The 18,274-nt window shown below is 37.5% G+C and overlaps 1 protein-coding gene across 2 annotated transcripts in view; it reads right to left on the bottom strand.

Moving 5' to 3' along the window:
• Positions 1-1,681: 1,681 nt before the first annotated feature.
• Positions 1,682-18,274, bottom strand: part of TERB2 (telomere repeat binding bouquet formation protein 2) — a 35,912-nt gene continuing 19,319 nt past the window's right edge. The window contains exon 7 of one of the 2 annotated variants that reach the window (XM_023255426.2): positions 1,682-1,752. In XM_023255426.2, the coding sequence (XP_023111194.1) occupies positions 1,697-1,752 (56 nt within the window). In that variant the 3' untranslated portion in view covers positions 1,682-1,696. Of the gene's footprint in view, positions 1,753-12,238; positions 12,863-18,274 lie in introns of those variants that run through there. The other variant, XM_003987198.4, reaches the window with a different exon arrangement.

An 18,274-nucleotide genomic window follows, 5' to 3' on the forward strand; every position in this document is an offset into this window, starting at 1 on the left:
TGTTTATATTGTGTATAATTAATAATAAATTATTGTAGTTATAGCAGTTTCTAATACTTTTGTTCCTCAAGCTTTATATTAGAGGTAAGTGGTAAACACACCACTATATTACATTAGTAGAGTCTTCTCAATCTGACTGTATACTTGCCTTACCAGTACGTTGTTTTCACATGTTTTTACATTACTGAGTAGCATCCTCTTGTTTCAGCTTGAAGAACTCTTTTCAGCATTTTTTGTAAAGTAAGTCTAGTGAGGATGAAGAGCCTTTGGTGGCACCAGGTCTGGGGGTCATAGCAACTTGTCAGCTCAGGCTGTTGGGGTCTACTACATCGACAACTACGTGGTCCTCATTAGGTGCTGGTTGCTCACCCGCTCTTCCTTTCCTGGGAGGGGAGCTCTTTCTAACTTGGGAGTTCCCTCTTGGTGCTGAGCAATGCTAGCTGTAGGGGATGGGTTGATGCAGCAGAACAAAGCTATTCTTCCTTCCCTTTTTGTGCGGTTATTCTTAAGGTTTTTAACTGCATTGCTGACATTTATTAAGTGGATTACAGAGCTGTTTTTATTTGTGTATAACTGTCTAATGGTTGATCTTCATGAGGAGATGGAGGGGTGTCCTACTCTGCCATCTTGGTAATGTCACTCCCAAATGTGTATTGCTTTAAGCTACTGAGTTTGTGGTAATTTATTATAGCAACCTTGGTAAATGAGCTAGACATTATTCTAAAGACGTCCCTTATATTACTTCATTCAACTCTCACCTTTTCCCATCTCCTCATTAATCATGGAGAAGTGTGTTAGTAAGCAGATACTTACTAATCTACCATCCTCAGTTGGTGCCACCACACCCACCCTGTGCCCACATGTAAGAATCTTCCTCACCTACTTTATTTTTGAACAGGGAGGACTCTGAAGATCCTAGTGATTTCCCTCAAACCACTCCCACACAAATCCCATAACTCAGGGTCCAGAGTAAGATGGAAAGAAATAGCAACAGGGCAAAAAATAATTACATTTTCATTGGCTTGTTTTGTAAATCTGGCTTTTTGTATTACGTTAGGATGATGCATCTGTATTTACCTTAAGGTGAATTACGGTACAAGATGCATCTGTCTTTGGCTTCATCTATCAGGCTCTATTCTAAGTATTGTCCTTGGTTTGATTCCACAGAACAGTCACACACACACACACACACACACACACACACACACACACACATTCACACTCATAAACCATAGGTGGGTTCTCCTAGGAGAACCTGTCCTTTCTGCAGTTGTAGGAGGAATGGAGAGCAGCAGCAGTGTTGTCCTACTTCTGACACCTCTCTGCCTGGTAGTTTTATTTCAAGAGAATTCACTTAACATGCTCCATTGGGGCGACTGTGTGGTGATTTCTGATGGTAGATTTAGGGCTGTATGCTGGCTTTGCATGGCTTTGCCTTGAGTAACCTCCCCGTTCCCCAGTTTCTTCACCTATAGAAAATAGGATGATATCTATTTGTAGGGTTGTTATAAGGACTAAAATGATACAAGTGAAAGTGTCCTGGACATGGCAGTCATGGTGACTGGCATGCTCACAGCCTTTGCTGAAAGAGAACTTGGGCAGCCACCTTGGTCCACAGTTGATTGCACCGTGTGTGGGTATCTGATACCCCCAAGTCAGGCAGATCCACAGGCTGACCAGATACTAACGATGCAGTTTAATGGAGAAAGTTCTGTCTAAAAAGAAGGATAACAGCAGGTGGCTCTCTAAAACCTGAAATAGAAAATAAAGAGGGAATCGGGCAATCAGGGACAAGAACTGAAGCTAAAAAAATGTAAAGAAGGAAGAGGCAGGGCCAAAAGCAAGTTGTAATTGTGACAATTAATAAAAAGGAAACCTCATGTAGAAGGGATTCGAGAGGCCAGCAGAAGGGGCTCTCACACCCTACTACTTGTGAATTGCAGACCCTACTGGAAGAGAAAGACGTTGCAGACCAGTATTTCTTTACTATCCCAGCAGGAGGGAGAAAGTTTTTCCTCCTCCCCTGGCAACATCCTAGCCAGTGAGACTGTCACAACTTTAACCAAGAAGAAGCTACTTTGAACTTCCAATTTACTGCAATGGACTTTTTGTTTATCAAAGCCCTTCCAACTTCCCCCTTTCCTCTATACAAGAGGCTTCTTCCTCTTTGTCTGGTCTTGCCTATGGTTTTGCTGTAGCTTGCTTGTCTACTATTCCCAAATAAACCCATTTTTACTGGTAAAATAACTGGAGTTTTATTTTTAAGGTTAATATAGTTTTTGAGGAGGGCTGAGTTACTGAGGAAACAGAAACTAGGAGTATGCAAAAGTAGTGAGGTGAGAAAAGACATAGAATGGATGCTAAGGAAGCCAAAAGTGGAGAACTCTCCCAATAAGCAAAGTCTCAGTAGCTGAGTCACATAAATGGCAGAACAGTAGAGTGAAGATTCATTAACTTCTGCCACTGAGATTCCTAGTGCCATCTTGGATTCAGAAGAGTTCCTGATGTTAGATTTCCATCATTTGCCTATCTTCCTTATTGCCACATACCATCTTAAAATGAATTCCTATTACTTGAGTTTGTCTATTGATCCTTATTTCTTGCAAAAGAGGTTAACTAAAACAAAAAGAATCCAAGTGGTAGTTCTGTGTCATTTTTTAAAATGGACCTTGAAACAGTGGGGCATGAGGGAAGCAGAATATTCCCGGCAAAGGAAATATTCAGGAGTCAGGTTTGGAGGTGAGAGAATATTAAAGATGTTGGTGGATAGGCAGAATCTCAGAAAAATAGTCAGGGGATTGTGATCTCTCACAAAGGTAAGGGTAGTAGTGTAGAGTAGGGTAGTTGGGAACCTTGATGCCCAAAATGGACAACTTTACTATGTTGTCAGAAGCTGGAGCTCCTCTGCCAAAGGCTCTATGATTCTCACACCCTCAGGGTTTTATTTTATTAATACATATCATTTTTAACATCTTAAAGATCAGTCAACAATTTGTTATAAATTCTCTCAGGCAAGAAGTGTAGGAACTTGATTAATGACCAAAAACCTAGTTGTTATTATGGAAGATTCAGCCAGACCGGTCCCTTATCTTTGCTATTCAAAAGCTGTTTGTGTCGTCAAGGAAGCTGCTTGAAAGAAACACAGAAAACAAACCAACTCCCTGTCACATTTATCCCTGTGGGCTGAGTCACAGGGAAATGCAGACAGGATAGAAACAAGTTTCCTATCTATGGACTGACTCTGCCCCAGCCCAGACTTTAGTGATGACTGAAGTCCCTGGGAGTTTAGATACAGGTCAGGACTGGTAAATACCATTGGTCCTGGGTCCTGATACAGTATCAAAATCTGTTTCCCTCAAGTGTTTTCCAAATTTTTTAGGCTCTCTGAAGCTGAGAAACAGACTTTAGAACAGTGTTGCTCAATAGTAGTATAATACAAGCTTATATCTAATTTTATTATTTTAAGAAATTTAATGTTTATCTTATTTTTGAGAGAGAGAGACAGACAGACAGACAACGTGGAGGAGGGGCACAGAGAAAGGGAGACACAGAATCCGAAGCAGGCTCCAGGCTCTGAGCCCAATGCAGGGCTAAAACCCATGAACCACGAGATCATGACCTGAGCCGAAGTTGGATGCTTAACCTACTGAGCCACCCAGGTGCTCCTGGTATGGTCTATTTTAATGAATATTCCATGTGCCCTTGAAAAGAACTTGTATTCTACAGTTGTTGGATATAGTGTTCTATAAATGTCAACTGAGTTTTTAATCATGTTACACAAACCATCTCTCTATAGATATATCCTTACTAATTTTAATCTGCATGCTCAATTTGATATGAGAATGGTTATGGAGATGTTAACATCACCTATGATCATGTACTTGTCTATTTTTTCTTTTAGTTCTAGAAAATTTTGCCTTATATATTTTGGGGCTATACAATTACATGAGTATAATTTTTATTTTCCTGCTGAACCTGAATCCTTTTATCATTATGAAGTGTTACTTTTTATCTAATAATACTTCTTGTGTTAAATTCTACTTTATCTGGTATTAGGTAAAGCTACACCAACTTTGATTAGTGTTTTGATGGTGTATTTTTTCCATACCTTTATTTTCAACCTTTCTGTGTCCTTATTATCTTATAATTGAAGTATTTAATCCATTTACATTTAATGTTATTACTGAGTTATTTGAATTTGAATTTAAATCTGCTATTTTAATATTTGTTTCCTGGGGCACCTGGGTGGCTCAGTGAGTTGAGCGTCTGACTTTTTTTTTTTTAATTTACATCCAAGTTAGTTAACATATAGTGTAATAATGATTTCAAGAATAGAATTTAGTGATTCATCACTTATATATAACACCCAGTGCTCGTCCCAAGTATCCTCCTTAAAGCCCCTCACTTGTTTAGCCCATCCCCCACCCAAAACCCTTCCAGCAACCCTTGGTCATTCTCTGTGTTTAAGAGTCTGTTATGGTTTTTATATTATTTTTTTATATTCTATATTTCTCTGATTTTATATTATTATTGCTTCCCTTCCTTTATGTTCATCTGTTTTGTATCTTAAATTTCACATATGAGTGAAGTCATATGATATTTGTCTTTCTCTGACTTATTTTGTTTAGCATAATATACTCTAGTTCCATCCACATTGTTGCAAATTACAAGATTTCATTCTTTTTCATCACCAAGTAATATTCCAGTGTGTGTGTGTGTGTGTGTGTGTGTGTGTGTGTGTATTATAAATACACACACACATATTCCATTGTGTATGTTTTTATATACATATATATATATATATATATATACATACCACATCTTCTTTATCCTTTCATCAGTCAGTGGACATTTGGGTTCCTTTTGGCTACTGTTGCTAGCACTATTATAAACATGGGGGTGCATGTGCCCCTTTGAAGCAACACTCCTGTATCCTTTGCATAAATACCTAGTAGTGAAATTCTATTTTTAATTTTTTAGTTCTATTTTTAATTTTTTGAGGAACCTCCATACTGTTTTCTAGAGTGGCTGCATTAGTTTGCATTCCCACCAGCAGTGCAAAAGGGTTCCTCTTTCTCCGCATCTTTTCCAACATCTATTGTTGACTGAGTTGTTAATTTTAGCCATTTTGACATGTGTGAGGTGGTATCTCATTGTGGTTTTGAGTTGTATTTCCCTGATGATGAGTGATGTTGAGCATTTCTGTTAGCCATTTAGATGTCTTCTTTGGAAAAGTGTCTATTCCTGTCTTTTGCCCATTTCTTCACTACATTATTTGTTTTTTAGGTGTTGAGTTTGATAAGTTCTTTATAGATTTTGTACACTAACCCTTTATCTGTCATTTGCAAATATCTTCTCCCATTCTGTTGGTTGACCTTTAGTTTTGCTGATTGTTTCCTTCACTGTGCAGACATTTTTTATCTTGATCATTTATTTTTGCTTCTGTTTCCCTTGTCTCTGGAGACATGTCAAGTAAGAAGTTGCTGTGGCCGAGGTCAAAGAGGTTTTTGCCTGCTTTCTCCTTGAGGATTTTGATGGCTTCCTGTCTTACATCGAGGTCTTTCATCCATTTTGAGTTTTTGTGTATGGTGTAATAAAGTGGTCCAGGTTCATTCTTCTGCATGTTGTTGTCCAGTTTTCCCAGCACCACTTGCTGAAGAAACTGTCTTTTTTCCCATTAGATATTCTTTCCTGCTTTGTCAAAGACTAGTTGGCTGTATGTTTCTGGGTTCTCTGTTCTGTTCTATTGATCTATGCATCTGTTTTTGTGCCAGTGCCATACTGTATTGATGATTACAGCTTTGTAATACATCTTGTAGTCTGGGATTGTGAGGCTTCTAGCTTTGGTTTTCTTTTTCGGGATTGCTTTGGCTACTCAGGGTCGTTTCTAGTTCCACACAAATTTTAGGCTTGTTTGTTCTAGCTCTGTGAAGAATGCTGGTGTTATTTTCATAGGGAGCCCTATATCTAATTTTAACTTGTCAAATAGTCATGTGACAAAAGTAAAAGGACATGGGTGAAACTTATTTTTATAATGTGTTTTATTTAACCCATTATATCCCTAATGATTTGGTTTGCTTTCTATGAATTTCTGAGGGAGATATATTAACAATCTCTCGGGGCACCTGGGTGGCTCAGTCAGTTAAACATCTGACTCTTGATTTCAGCTCAGATCATGATCCCAGAGCCATGGGATCAAGCCCCATGGTGGGTTCTGCACTGAGCATGGAGCCTGCTTGGGATTCTCTCTCTCTCTCTCTCTCTCTCTCTCTCTCTCTCTCTCTCTCCCACTCTGTCCCTACCCCCCCCCCCGCTCACTCACTCTCTCTCTAACAAAAATTAAAAATTAAAAAAATAATCTCTTGCTATAATTTCTGTATTTGCCTATTTCTCCTCTTATTTGAGGCTAAGTTACTGGGTCGTTGTGTCTTACAGAGCTCCCTAAGTCTACTTAATTCCTCCATATCCACTAAGTTGAGTTTAGAAAGTACTAATTTGGTGGGGTGCCTGGGTGGCTCAGTTGGTTGAGCATCCAACTTCAGCTCAGGTCATGATCTCACAGCTCGTGAGTTTGGGCCCAGTGTCAGACTCTGTGCTGATAGCTTGGAGCCTGGAGCCTGCTTCAGATTCTGTCTCTCTCTCTCTCTCTCTCTCAAAAATAAAGACTTTTTTATAAAGTACTAATTTAGTGATCTTTCCTCATCTGTTTTATTACAGGAACTAGAATATGCTAGTAATAATAGTAATGCAACTATATAACTTTTTCACTGAGCACCTACTAAGTACCTGGTGTTGTACTAGGTACTTTACATGTATTACTTCCTTGATCCTCACAATTTCCCTATAATTTTGGCATTATGATCCCCATTTACCACAGACAGATTAAATAACTGGTCTAAGGTCACTCAACTAGATATGCACTATATTGGAATTTAAACCAAGACAGTTTGACTCTGTGCTCTTAGCTACTCCTTCCTACTGCTACTGAGATGTGCCGCCCTTTCTAAGGCAGAAGATGTGAGTCCAGGTGTCATTTATGAGCATGTTTGCTTTGACATACTGCAGAATGCAAAGTGAATAGAAAAACACCAGATAAGGTACTCCAGGAAAGGTCTGTATATATTAATTATTAATAGCTTCAAGTGGGTTCTTCTGGTATACAGTAGTAACAGGATGATAGATATGTCACTGGGTCACTAGCTAGGCCTTTCATTTGAGTATTTCAGGGAATCATTCATACTAAATAGGAATTTGTGCTAAATAGTATTTCTGGGAATAATTTGTACCTGGTAAAACATTATAGACTCATAGGTCTGGAAGGTCCCTCAGGGATCAATTATTCCAGAACACTTATTTATAGTACTAACAGCCATTATCTCTGAAGGTGGCATTTTAAGGGACTTTTACATTTTATATTATTTATTTCTATGCTGTTTATTTTTTATAAGAACACACCACACATAATCAGAAAAATAAAATGGTTATTCCTGCTAAGACAATTTAATAGGGAAAAGAATAGTCTTTTCAACAAAAGGTGCTGGATCAACTGGATATCCACATGAAAAAGAATGAAATTGTACCCTTACCTCATACCATACACAAAAATTAACTCAAAATGAATCACAGAACTAAATGTAGGAATTAAAACTATAAAAGTCTTAGAAGAAAACATAGCTTAAATGTTCATGATCTTGGGTTAGGCAAAGATTTCTTAGATACAAAACCAAAAGAAAAATATAAATATTGGACTTCATCAAAATTAAAAACTTCTGTGCTGCAAACAATGCCATCAAGACAGTGAAAGACAACCCATAGAATGGGAGAGAATACTTATAAATCATATATATGATAAGGAACTTATATCCAAAATATATTTTAAAAACTATTATAGCTCAATAATAAAAAGACAACCCAAATTAAAAACGGGCAAAGAACTTGAATAGATGTTGATTTTCGAACTCAGGAGCTTTGCAAGTGAAAACTTTAAATGGCCTAAATTACAGAGGGCAAGGAAAAGAGTAAGGAAAAGGCAAAGAAAGAGTAAGACCACTCCAGATTGGTAGGGGGCAGATTTAATAAGCAAGGGAACTTACGTACAAGGCTTGTCTTAGGCAGCTGAAAGATGAGTAGATCCCTGCACCTGCCTGCCAGAATCTTAAAAATTTATATAGAGGCTTTAACTGATTTCAGTACATATATTGACCAGATGATCTTAATACCACATTACTCTCTCAAGTCTGCATCCTTGAAAATGGCTCTCACTGTGGGAACAGTGGGCAGAAAACACATTTCAGGGACATGGGAAACGATGAGGAGGCTCCAATTGCCCGGGTGAGGTTGTGGGTCAATCAGTGGTCACATCCTTTCCATAACTTCCTCTGACAATGAGACATTCCTCCAAAGAAGATATAAAAATAGCCAATAAATGTGTGAAAAAAATGTTCGTCATTAGCCACAGGGAAATGCAAATCAAAATCACGAGATACAATTTCACACCAAGATGGCCATATTTAAAAAAAAAAAAAAACAGATAATAACAAGTGTTGGTGAGGATGTGGAGAAATTGGAACCCACATACATTGCTGGTGAATATGTAAATGATGCAGTCACTTTGGAAAGCAGTTTGGCAGTCCTCAAAATGTTAAACATAGCTACCATGTGATCCAGCAATTCCACTCTTCTATACAAAAGAGAAACAGAAGCATACATTCACAGAAAAACTTGTACCTGAAATGTTCATAGCAGCATTATTCATAATAGCCAAAAAGTAGAAACAACCCAAGTGTCTATCAATTGATGAATAAAGTGCAGTATTTTCCATACAATGGAATACTACTTGGCAATAAGAAGGAATGATATAACATGGATGAACTCGGAATACATTATGCTAAGTGAAAGAAGCTTGTCACAAAAGGGCATTTTATATGATTCCATAGATACATTCATTCCATCCATACATTCCAGAATGGGCAAATCTATGGAGACAGAAAGATTAATGGCTGCCTAAGGCTGGAAGTGGGGATGGGGAGGTGGGACATGGGCGATGACTACAATGGGTAAAGGGTTTCTTTTTGGGGTGGTGACCATGTTTTAAATCAGATTGTGGTGGTAGTTGCCCATCTCTGTCATGATACTGAAAGCCATTGACTTGTACCCATTAAATGTGTGAACTGTACAGCATGTGATTATATCTTAATAAAGCTGTTAGGAATGAAAAATGGCTATTCCATTAAATTGATGCAATATGATTTAAGGGGACATTCTATTCATTCATTATTAAGCAGTGAGATTATTTTCAGTTTTTCACATTGCTAACTAATGGTGTAACCAAATACTCCATTTGAAAGAAATATTTTTTACCAAAACTGCTATAAATCTAAACAATATGTGGTGCACCTGGGTGGCTCAGTCGGTTGAACGTCCGACTTCAGCTCAGGTCATTATCTCACAGTTCATGAGTTCGAGCCCCACGTCAGGCTCTGTGCTGACCCCTCAGAGCCTGGAGCCTGCTTCGGATTCTGTGTCTCCCTCTCTCTCTGCCCCTTCCCGGCTCATGCTCTGTCTCTCTCTGTCTCTCAAAGATGAATAAACGTTTAAAAAAAATTTTTTTTAAGTAAAAGTTTTTAAAAACTGAAAGATATGTGATATGCCTAAGGTCACCCATATATTTGCAACATCACAAATCTGTCAAGAGTTTACAGGTGTAAAGAATTAGTATCTTCCACACAGTTCTCTCCCATAGGATGAGGTCAGTGGCCTGTCCTTAAGCCTAACTTATGAATAGCTTAGCAGTAAGAGACACAAAATATAGTGCCTTAAACAAAACAGAAGTTTATTTGTCTGTCACATAAAAGTCTAGAGATAGGCAACCCAGAGCTAAGATGGCAGATGTCTCCAAAATGTCCTCGGGATCCCAGGATCCCGCTCTAGGCCCCAGGCTCAGTCTCTTGCTCTGTCAACAATGGGGTATAGTTCTTGCTATTATGGTTTAAATGATAGCTATCACATCCCCATTCCAAGCAACAAGATGAAAGAAACCAAATGAGTGGGGGAGGAAGGAAAGGGGACAAAGTGTATATGTCAGAGGACTTTAAGAAAAGCTCTCAGATGCCCTTTCTGCTGTGCATCCATCCATTGACCAAAACATTGTGACATAGCCATACTTTACTTCAAGTGAGACTGACAATATGGTCTTTATTCTAGGTAGCATGTGTCCAGATAGAAATTAGGGGTTCTATCATCATGAAAGAAAAGGACACATACATTCAGAAATAACAAGCAGACTCTGCCAATAACTCATAATTTATCTAATGTCATAAGACCCTACAAAAGCTAGAGAGAAAAATGGTCTGGTTACAAAGGATAAAAGAAATAAGATGAACTAAGAACTACACACTAAATTAAGCAGTATGAGGAAAGACTATGCCTAATAGTGAAAAGCATTAGAGGAGACATGTTTGCAAAAGCATAGAGAAATAACCAAAAGTACTAAAGTGGGGAGAGCATTTTTATAAGATGTGAGCCAAGGCAATATCCATCAGATACACTAGGCACATAAAAAGAAACAGCTTAAATGAGCAATAAGTAAAATCATACTGCCTTTCACTTCCCATTAAGACAGTAGACTTAACAAAACAGTTTATTGTTGCCTACTTTATTTGTTCATATGTTTCTAATTCCTGAAAGGCTCATGTTATCAACTGATTTTATTGCTTCTGGTAGTATGTCAAGCATATACATTGCATCTGGCCTTTTCCATATACTCCTAAAGATATAATTACTTTTGTTTGGAAATCATTTTGGTTGTAGTTTTTTCTCTACTATGTTAACACATGCATACTACGTATATCAGAAAAAATACTTGAACACTCCCAAGAAATCCCAATGTACACAACTTAGTGTAAATTTACTTAATCCTTGTAATAAGTAATTTAAGATGCATAGACAGGCTTGGTTTCTATGCAAGAAATATTTAACTGAATGTGACTGAGATAAAATGTTCAAGAGCAATAATATTTAATATGCTTCAGGAAAAGGTCATTAACATTTAGTTTAGATTTTTTTTTAATTTACAAGTTCAGAAGAGTTTAACCACAAATACAAATATAAATATAAATAAGGAGAAGTTACCATATGGGAAAAACAGAACTTTCAAATGCTAATGCTGAGATTAGTGTTAAAATTTTGTATTATGAAATTTGAGTCATGAAGACAGACCAGGGCCCACATACACCCAAACGATCCAAACACTTAAAAAAAGCACATTTTCGGGGCGCCTGGGTGGCGCAGTCGGTTAAGCGTCCGACTTCAGCCAGGTCACGATCTCGCGGTCCTTGAGTTCGAGCCCCGCGTTGGGCTCTGGGCTGATGGCTCAGAGCCTGGAGCCTGTTTCCGATTCTGTGTCTCCCTCTCTCTCTGCCCCTCCCCCGTTCATGCTCTGTCTCTCTCTGTCCCAAAAATAAATAAACGTTGAAAAAAAAAAAATTTAAAAAAAAAAACCACATTTTCTTTAGTTAATTGTACAGTTGATATGTACTTCCTAGGTGAAAGTATAGTTTTGTTTTATTTTATTTTTTTCAAGTTTGGACTGCTTTATAGAGAGAATCCCAAGCAGGCTCTGTGCCGTCAGTACAGAGCCCAATGTGGGGCTCAATCTCACAAACTATGAGATCATGACCTGAGTTGAGATCAAGAGTCAGACACTCAACTGACTGAGCCACCCAGGTGCCCTGGAGAAAGTACAGTTTTAAAAAGATGATAGCTTCACAAAAAATATATATCATTTACAAATCTTCAAAAAGTACTAAACCCAACAGATTCGACACAGTATGACCATATGAATAAAGATAAGAAGTTGCTCTCTTGAAATCATTATATCTCATTACTATTTTAGCTTTTTTAGAAAACAAGCCAAGCATGTTGGCTTGTTTCTGGGTTCTCTTTGCAGATCTACTGTCACTTATATCTGTCACAGGCTACAGCATATACCATTGTGAAACAGTGGGAAAGCCCTGGCTTGGAAAATCAAGACAGTTGTGTTCTAGTCCTGTTTTGGCAACCAGCTAGTCACCCTAGACAAGACATCCTCTCAAGGCCTTCACTTCCTCATTGTTCTCCAAGGTCCTTTCCAGCACTGTCATTCTAAGGTGACTTGAGGATTCATTTCAGAGGATACAACACTAATTTACATTAAATTCCTACTGGTACATGTTATCAGGAACTGTCCACACATGAAGTCTGAATCATTAAAGTACTTTACTCTGTATTTTTCAAGCCAGAAACAGTAATTCAGAACTAAACAATAACATTCTAATTTTTTAATTAAAATAATATGATCAGAATCATAAAACTTAACGTTGAATCTAGAAAAACATATATAATTAATTGAATGTTAAAGCCAAAAGAGCATCTGGCAGAGAGGGAGAGAGAGAAAGACTGAGACTTCTTATAAAGTGTTTTTATGACATTTACTCTATAACAACTGTGTACTCAGGATTTGTGGACATAACATTACAAACTGGGGAGAAAATCCAGACCAAATGTCAAAACACAGAGCCAAAATGATTCTGAATTTCCTTAAAAACACATTTTGAGAAGGAAAGAGAAAAATTCTTCCCCATTTCCCCAATCCCCTTGTCCCAAGGGGAGAGTGTAAAATTATGTACATCTTTGCTAATATTTTATAAAAAACAAATAACTAGATATAAGTACAATTTAACTTATTATTTTCTCTTCAATTTGCTTTTTATAGCTGACATGTTAATTTCATTTTGAACATGGTATGCCAAATATCCTGAGCTTCCAGGAATAAAGTCACGTAGCTCCCCAAGGAATTTCTTCATGGAATCAATTGATATATAACCTACAAAATTAAAAATATGTATACATTTGAAATCCCATCGTACTATTACACTATTTGTTTTTCAATGTCTTTGATTTATTAGAATTAAGATTTTTAAATAATGTTTTTAGAAAGAAGTAAAAAGAAGAAATAATACCAGTGAGAAGATTCTCCATGAAACTTGATAATTATTAGGGAACACCTTTCTTCCCAACTCCCCACTCCATCCAACCTTCTACCTCCTTTTATTTTATTTTAAATGTTTATGTATTATTGAGAGACAGAGAGACACAGAGCGTGAGCAGGGGAGGGGTGGATAGAGGGGGAGACACAGAATCTGAAGTAGGCTCCAGGCTCTGAGCTGTCAGCACAGGACACGGGGCTCAAACTCACAAACTGTGAGATCATGACCTGAGTCCAAGTCGGTCGCCCAAACAACTGAGCCACTCAGGCGCCTCTACCTCCTTTTAAAACACAAATATTTCGGGATGCCTGGGTGGTTCAGTAGGTTAAATGTACAACTTTGACTCATGTCATGATCTTGCAGTTCGTGGGCTCAAGCCCTGCATTGGGCTCTGTGCCAACAGCTGAGAGCCTGGAGCCTGCTTTGGATTCTGCATCTCCCTCTTTCTCTGCCCCTCCCCTGCTCACACTCCGTCTCTCTCTGTCTCTCAAAAATGAATAAATGTAAAAATATTTTTTTAAATAATAAACAAAACACAAATTTTGATTACCCACTTTGACTACTGAGAGTGTAATGTCCAGGTTGGGGATAAAACATAAAGTACTTACACTAAAATAACTGGGAAATGTGTCTGGCTTAGAGTGTTAATCACTCAGAACTATCTATCCAACTAGCTACTAACAGCATCAACAGCTCATCTTCACCAGCAGAGCTGGGAACACTTTCCTGCATGGCTAACACTGGGATAACATTGTTTAATAAGAAATTAAGGAAAGCCAGTATTACTGCTTAGTCAACAAGGGTTTTGGGTGTGAGTAATTTTGATGTCATTAATAATCTGAAATTGATAAGAGTATCAAAAAACACCCACCTAGAAAGCAGAGAGCTTAAGGACTCAATAACATTAAGCAATATTACCTTGATAGCAACTGCTTATCTGAGTGATTATATTTTAAGTGTATTGTGTTTGTAGTTTATATTAAAACTGAAACCTAGTTTAAAAGTAAATACTGTATGGGAAAAACTCTGATAGAGCTCAAAGATGATTGAGTTTAAAACACCACCATCAACATGTGGTACATATGCATATAATTTGATTGCTTCTAATAATAGATAATAAATTCACAGCTAATAAATTAACTATGAATTCAATAATATAAAATTGAGTAGTGCTTTTAAAGATATTTTAATCATAATCATTTACTTCAGAAAATCTCTTGAAGTACTATCACTACACTCTACGTGGTTCATGATTTTTGCCTAATGACTAGGTTCTGTATGAAATAAACTAGTGCAGAAAAATATTAACATTTAGTTAACTGTACATATACACAGTATGTGAAGTTTCTAAAGATATGTATGAGGATAGGAGTTTTAAAAATAATTATTACATTGATAAAAATATTCCTATAATTATAGGAAGGACATTTATGCATCAGAAATAGATTATTGTAGCAGTTTTGAAGTAATTAAGACTTTTGGCTGAAGTCAACTGATGCCCAATTTATACTAGCTTAAACAAAAAGGGAGTGTACTAGAAAGACATTGCCATATCAACCAAGCTTGTGAAGAAGGCAGACATGTTGCTGGGCCTCAGAAGTAACTAGCTCTCATTGTTGTCTCTTACTGCTATCCAGTTTTTCTCTACATGTTAATTTCATTTTCCTTTCTTGAGGCAAGTTGGCTTTAGTAGAAAACATGGGCCCCCATTGCTCCCAGGTTTTGTATCTTAGAGCTATGGTTACCTGAATGAGAATGATTTGACTGGCTGCATTCCATGTCAAAAAATCTAGAGAAAAGCTGTGACTGGCCCAACTTAAATCAGGTAATCGTTCCCAAAGCAACTGTTAGAGGCGAAGAGCAAGCTCATGTTTTAGAAAATGACTGTTTCTGTGTAACCCAGATGAACTGGGGGGTGGGGCGGGGGGGCAAGAGAAGAGAGTTCCTAGGAAAGGTATTCTTGGTGGAGGATTCCATAAGTGTCTGTGGTAACCAGCCTCCCAAATGGCCCTAAATGATCCCTATCTCTTAGTGTTCACAAGTTTCTGTAGTCTCTGGAAGGAGATTCTGTATTTGGGTTGGTCTTTGTGACCAATAGCACATGGCCGAAGTGATGGTTTGTCACTTCTAAGAGTAGGATATAAAAAGCACAGTGGCTTCTGTCTTGGGTAGGCTCTTTTCCTCTTGCAGTTCTCTCTCTGAGGAAAGCAAGCTACCATGATGTGAACAGTCCTTATGGATAGGCCCACTTGATGAGGAGTAGGGCCTTGAGCCGAAAATCAGCAAAGACCCAAGCCTGTCAACAACCACATGAGTGAGCTTTGAAATGTATTTACCAGTTCTAGTTGTGCCTTGGAGTAACTGTAGCCTGGCTAACAACTTGACTGTAACCTTGTGAAAGACTCTGAGACGGAAATATCTAAGATGCTCCTGGATTCTTGGCCCTCAGAAACTATCAAGTAATAAATGTTCATTGTTTTAAACTGCTAACTTTTAGAGCAATTTGTTACACAGTAATAGATAACTAATAAAGTACCTATGATAGGTTCCCAAATTTTTAATTATCAGAAATTTTTGGTTTGAAAATTTTGCCTGCAAGATATTTACTATTTTTTTTATTAATAACACATGTAGCTATCAATCAGAACTTCTTCTGATAACCAGTGATATCAGACTGAAAGAATTTAATTCCAGTCAAAAGCAAAAACCAAACAAAAAACAGACCAAAAAAAAAAAAAATCCCTTGATATTTTATAGGACATTTGGCACTATCTGAAGACATTTTTCGTTGTCACAATTTGGGGCCACTGGGTTCTAGGGCATAGCTCCAATTTGTATTTTCTGCAACCTAACATCTAATTAGTTCTATTTTAAGAGATTTAACATTCATTGAGCTAAATCTAACCCGTTTTGAGGAAGAGACAATTAAGTTATAGTCACAGAAATTACTACCACTGCCTAAATTAGAACTGTCATTCACTACATTCCAACAAGTTATTCCTTCCTGTACAAGCAGATGGGCATGATTTTAAAAAAGGAAGTACTTGTCATTTTATATCAAAATTAAAGACAAATGAATTATCTCTAAAAATTGAAACTTTCTTCCAAGAAAGTGCTATAAAATTTTAACATAGGGGCGCCTAGATGGCTCTATTGGAAAAGCATGTGACTCTTGATCTTGGGGTCATGAATTTGAGCCCCACGATGGGTGTAAAGATTACTTAAGAAAAATAAATAAAATTTTTTGTAATTTTTATTTAATTTAATCTTTTAATTTACATCCAATTTAGTTAGCATGTAGTGCAACAATGATTTTACGAGTAGATTCCTTAATGCCCCTTACCCCTTTAGCCCATCCCCCTCCCACAACCCCTCCAGCAACCCTCTGTTTGTTCTCCATATTTATGAGTCTCTTATGTTTTCATTCCCTTCCCTGTTTTTATATTATTTTTGCTTCACTTCCCTTATGTTCATCTGTTTTGTATCTTAAAGTCCTCATATGAGTGAAGTCATGATATTTGTCTTTTTCTGACTGACTACCCTCTAGTTCCATCCACATAGTTGCAATTGGCAATATTTCATTCTTTTTGATTGCCGAGTAATACTCCATTGTATATGTATATACCACATCTTCTTTATCCATTCATCCATCGATGGACATTTGGGCTCTTCCCATACTTTGGCTATTGTTGGTAGTGCTACTATAAACATTGGGGTGTATAAGCCCCTTTCGAAACAGCACACCTGTATCCCTTGGATAAATACATATTAGTGCTATTGCTGGGTATAGGGTAGTTCTATTTTTAATTTTTTTGAGGAACCTCCATACTGTTTTCCAGAGTGGCTGCACCAGTTTGCATTCCCACCAGCAGTGCAAAAGAAATCCTCTTTCTCTGCATCCTCGACAAAATCTGTTGGTGCCTGACTTGTTAGCCATTCTGACAGGTGTGAAGTGGTATCTCATTGTGGTTTTGAGTTGTATTTCCCTGATGATGAGTGATGTTGAGCATTTTTTCCTGTGTCGGTTGACCATCTGGATGTGTTCTTTGGAGAAGTGTCTACTCATGTCTTTTGCCCATTTCTTCACTGGATGATTTGTTTTCTGGGTGTTGAGTTTGGTAAGTTCTTTATAGATTTTGGATACTAACCCTTTATCTGATATGTCATTTGCAAATATCTTCTCCCATTCCACAGGTTGCCTTTTAGTTTTGTTGATTGTTTCCTTTGCTGTTTAGAAGCCTTTTATTTTGATAAGGTCCCAATAGTTTATTTTGCTTTTGTGTCCCTTGCCTCCAGAGACGTGTTGAGTAAGAAGTTGCTGTGGCCAAGGTCAAAGAGGTTTTTGTCTGCTTTCTCCTTGAGGATTTTGATGGCTTCCTGTCTTACATTGAGGTCTTTCATCCATTTTGAGTTTATTTTTGTGTATGGTGTAAGAAAGTGGTCCAGGTTCATTCTTCTGCATGTCGCCGTCCAGTTTTCCCAGCACCACTTGCTGAAGAGACTGTCTTTATTCCATTGGATATGCTTTCCTGCTTTGTCAAAGATAGTTGGCCATACATTTGTGGGTCCATTTCTGGGTTCTCTATTCTGTTCCATTGATCTGAGTGTCTGTTCTTGTGCCAGTACGATACTGTCTTGATGATTACAGCTTTGTGATACAGCTTGAAGTCCGGGATTGTGAAAACAGCTTTGGTTTTCTTTTTCAAGATTGCTTTGGCAATTCTGGGTCTTTTCTGATTCCATACAAATTTTAGGATTGTTTGTTCTAGCTCTGTGAAGAATGCTGGTATTATTTTGATAGGGATTGCATTGGATATGTAGATTGCTTTGGGTAGTATTGACATTTTAACAATATTTGTTCTTCCTATCCAGAAGCATGGAATCTTTTTCCATTTTTTTGTGTGTGTCTTCTTCAATTTCTTTCACAAGCTTTCTATAGTTTTTGGTGTATAGATTTTTCACGTCTTTGGTTAGATTTATTCCTAGGTATTTTATGGTTTTTGGTGCAATAGTAAATGGGATCGATTCCTTGATTTCTCTTTCTGTTTCTTCATTGTTGGTGTATAGGAATGCAACCAATTTCTTTGCATTGATTTTATATTCTGCCTTTTGCTGAATTCATGGATCAGTTCTAGCAGTTTTTGGTGGAATCTTTTGGGTTCTCCATATAGAGTACCATGTCATCTGCGAAGAGTGAAAGTTTCACCTCCTCCTGGCCAATTTGGATGCCTTTTATTTCTTTTTATTTC

Source organism: Felis catus, chromosome B3, assembly GCF_018350175.1.
Source record: "Felis catus isolate Fca126 chromosome B3, F.catus_Fca126_mat1.0, whole genome shotgun sequence".
Classification (NCBI taxonomy): Eukaryota; Metazoa; Chordata; class Mammalia; order Carnivora; family Felidae; genus Felis; species Felis catus.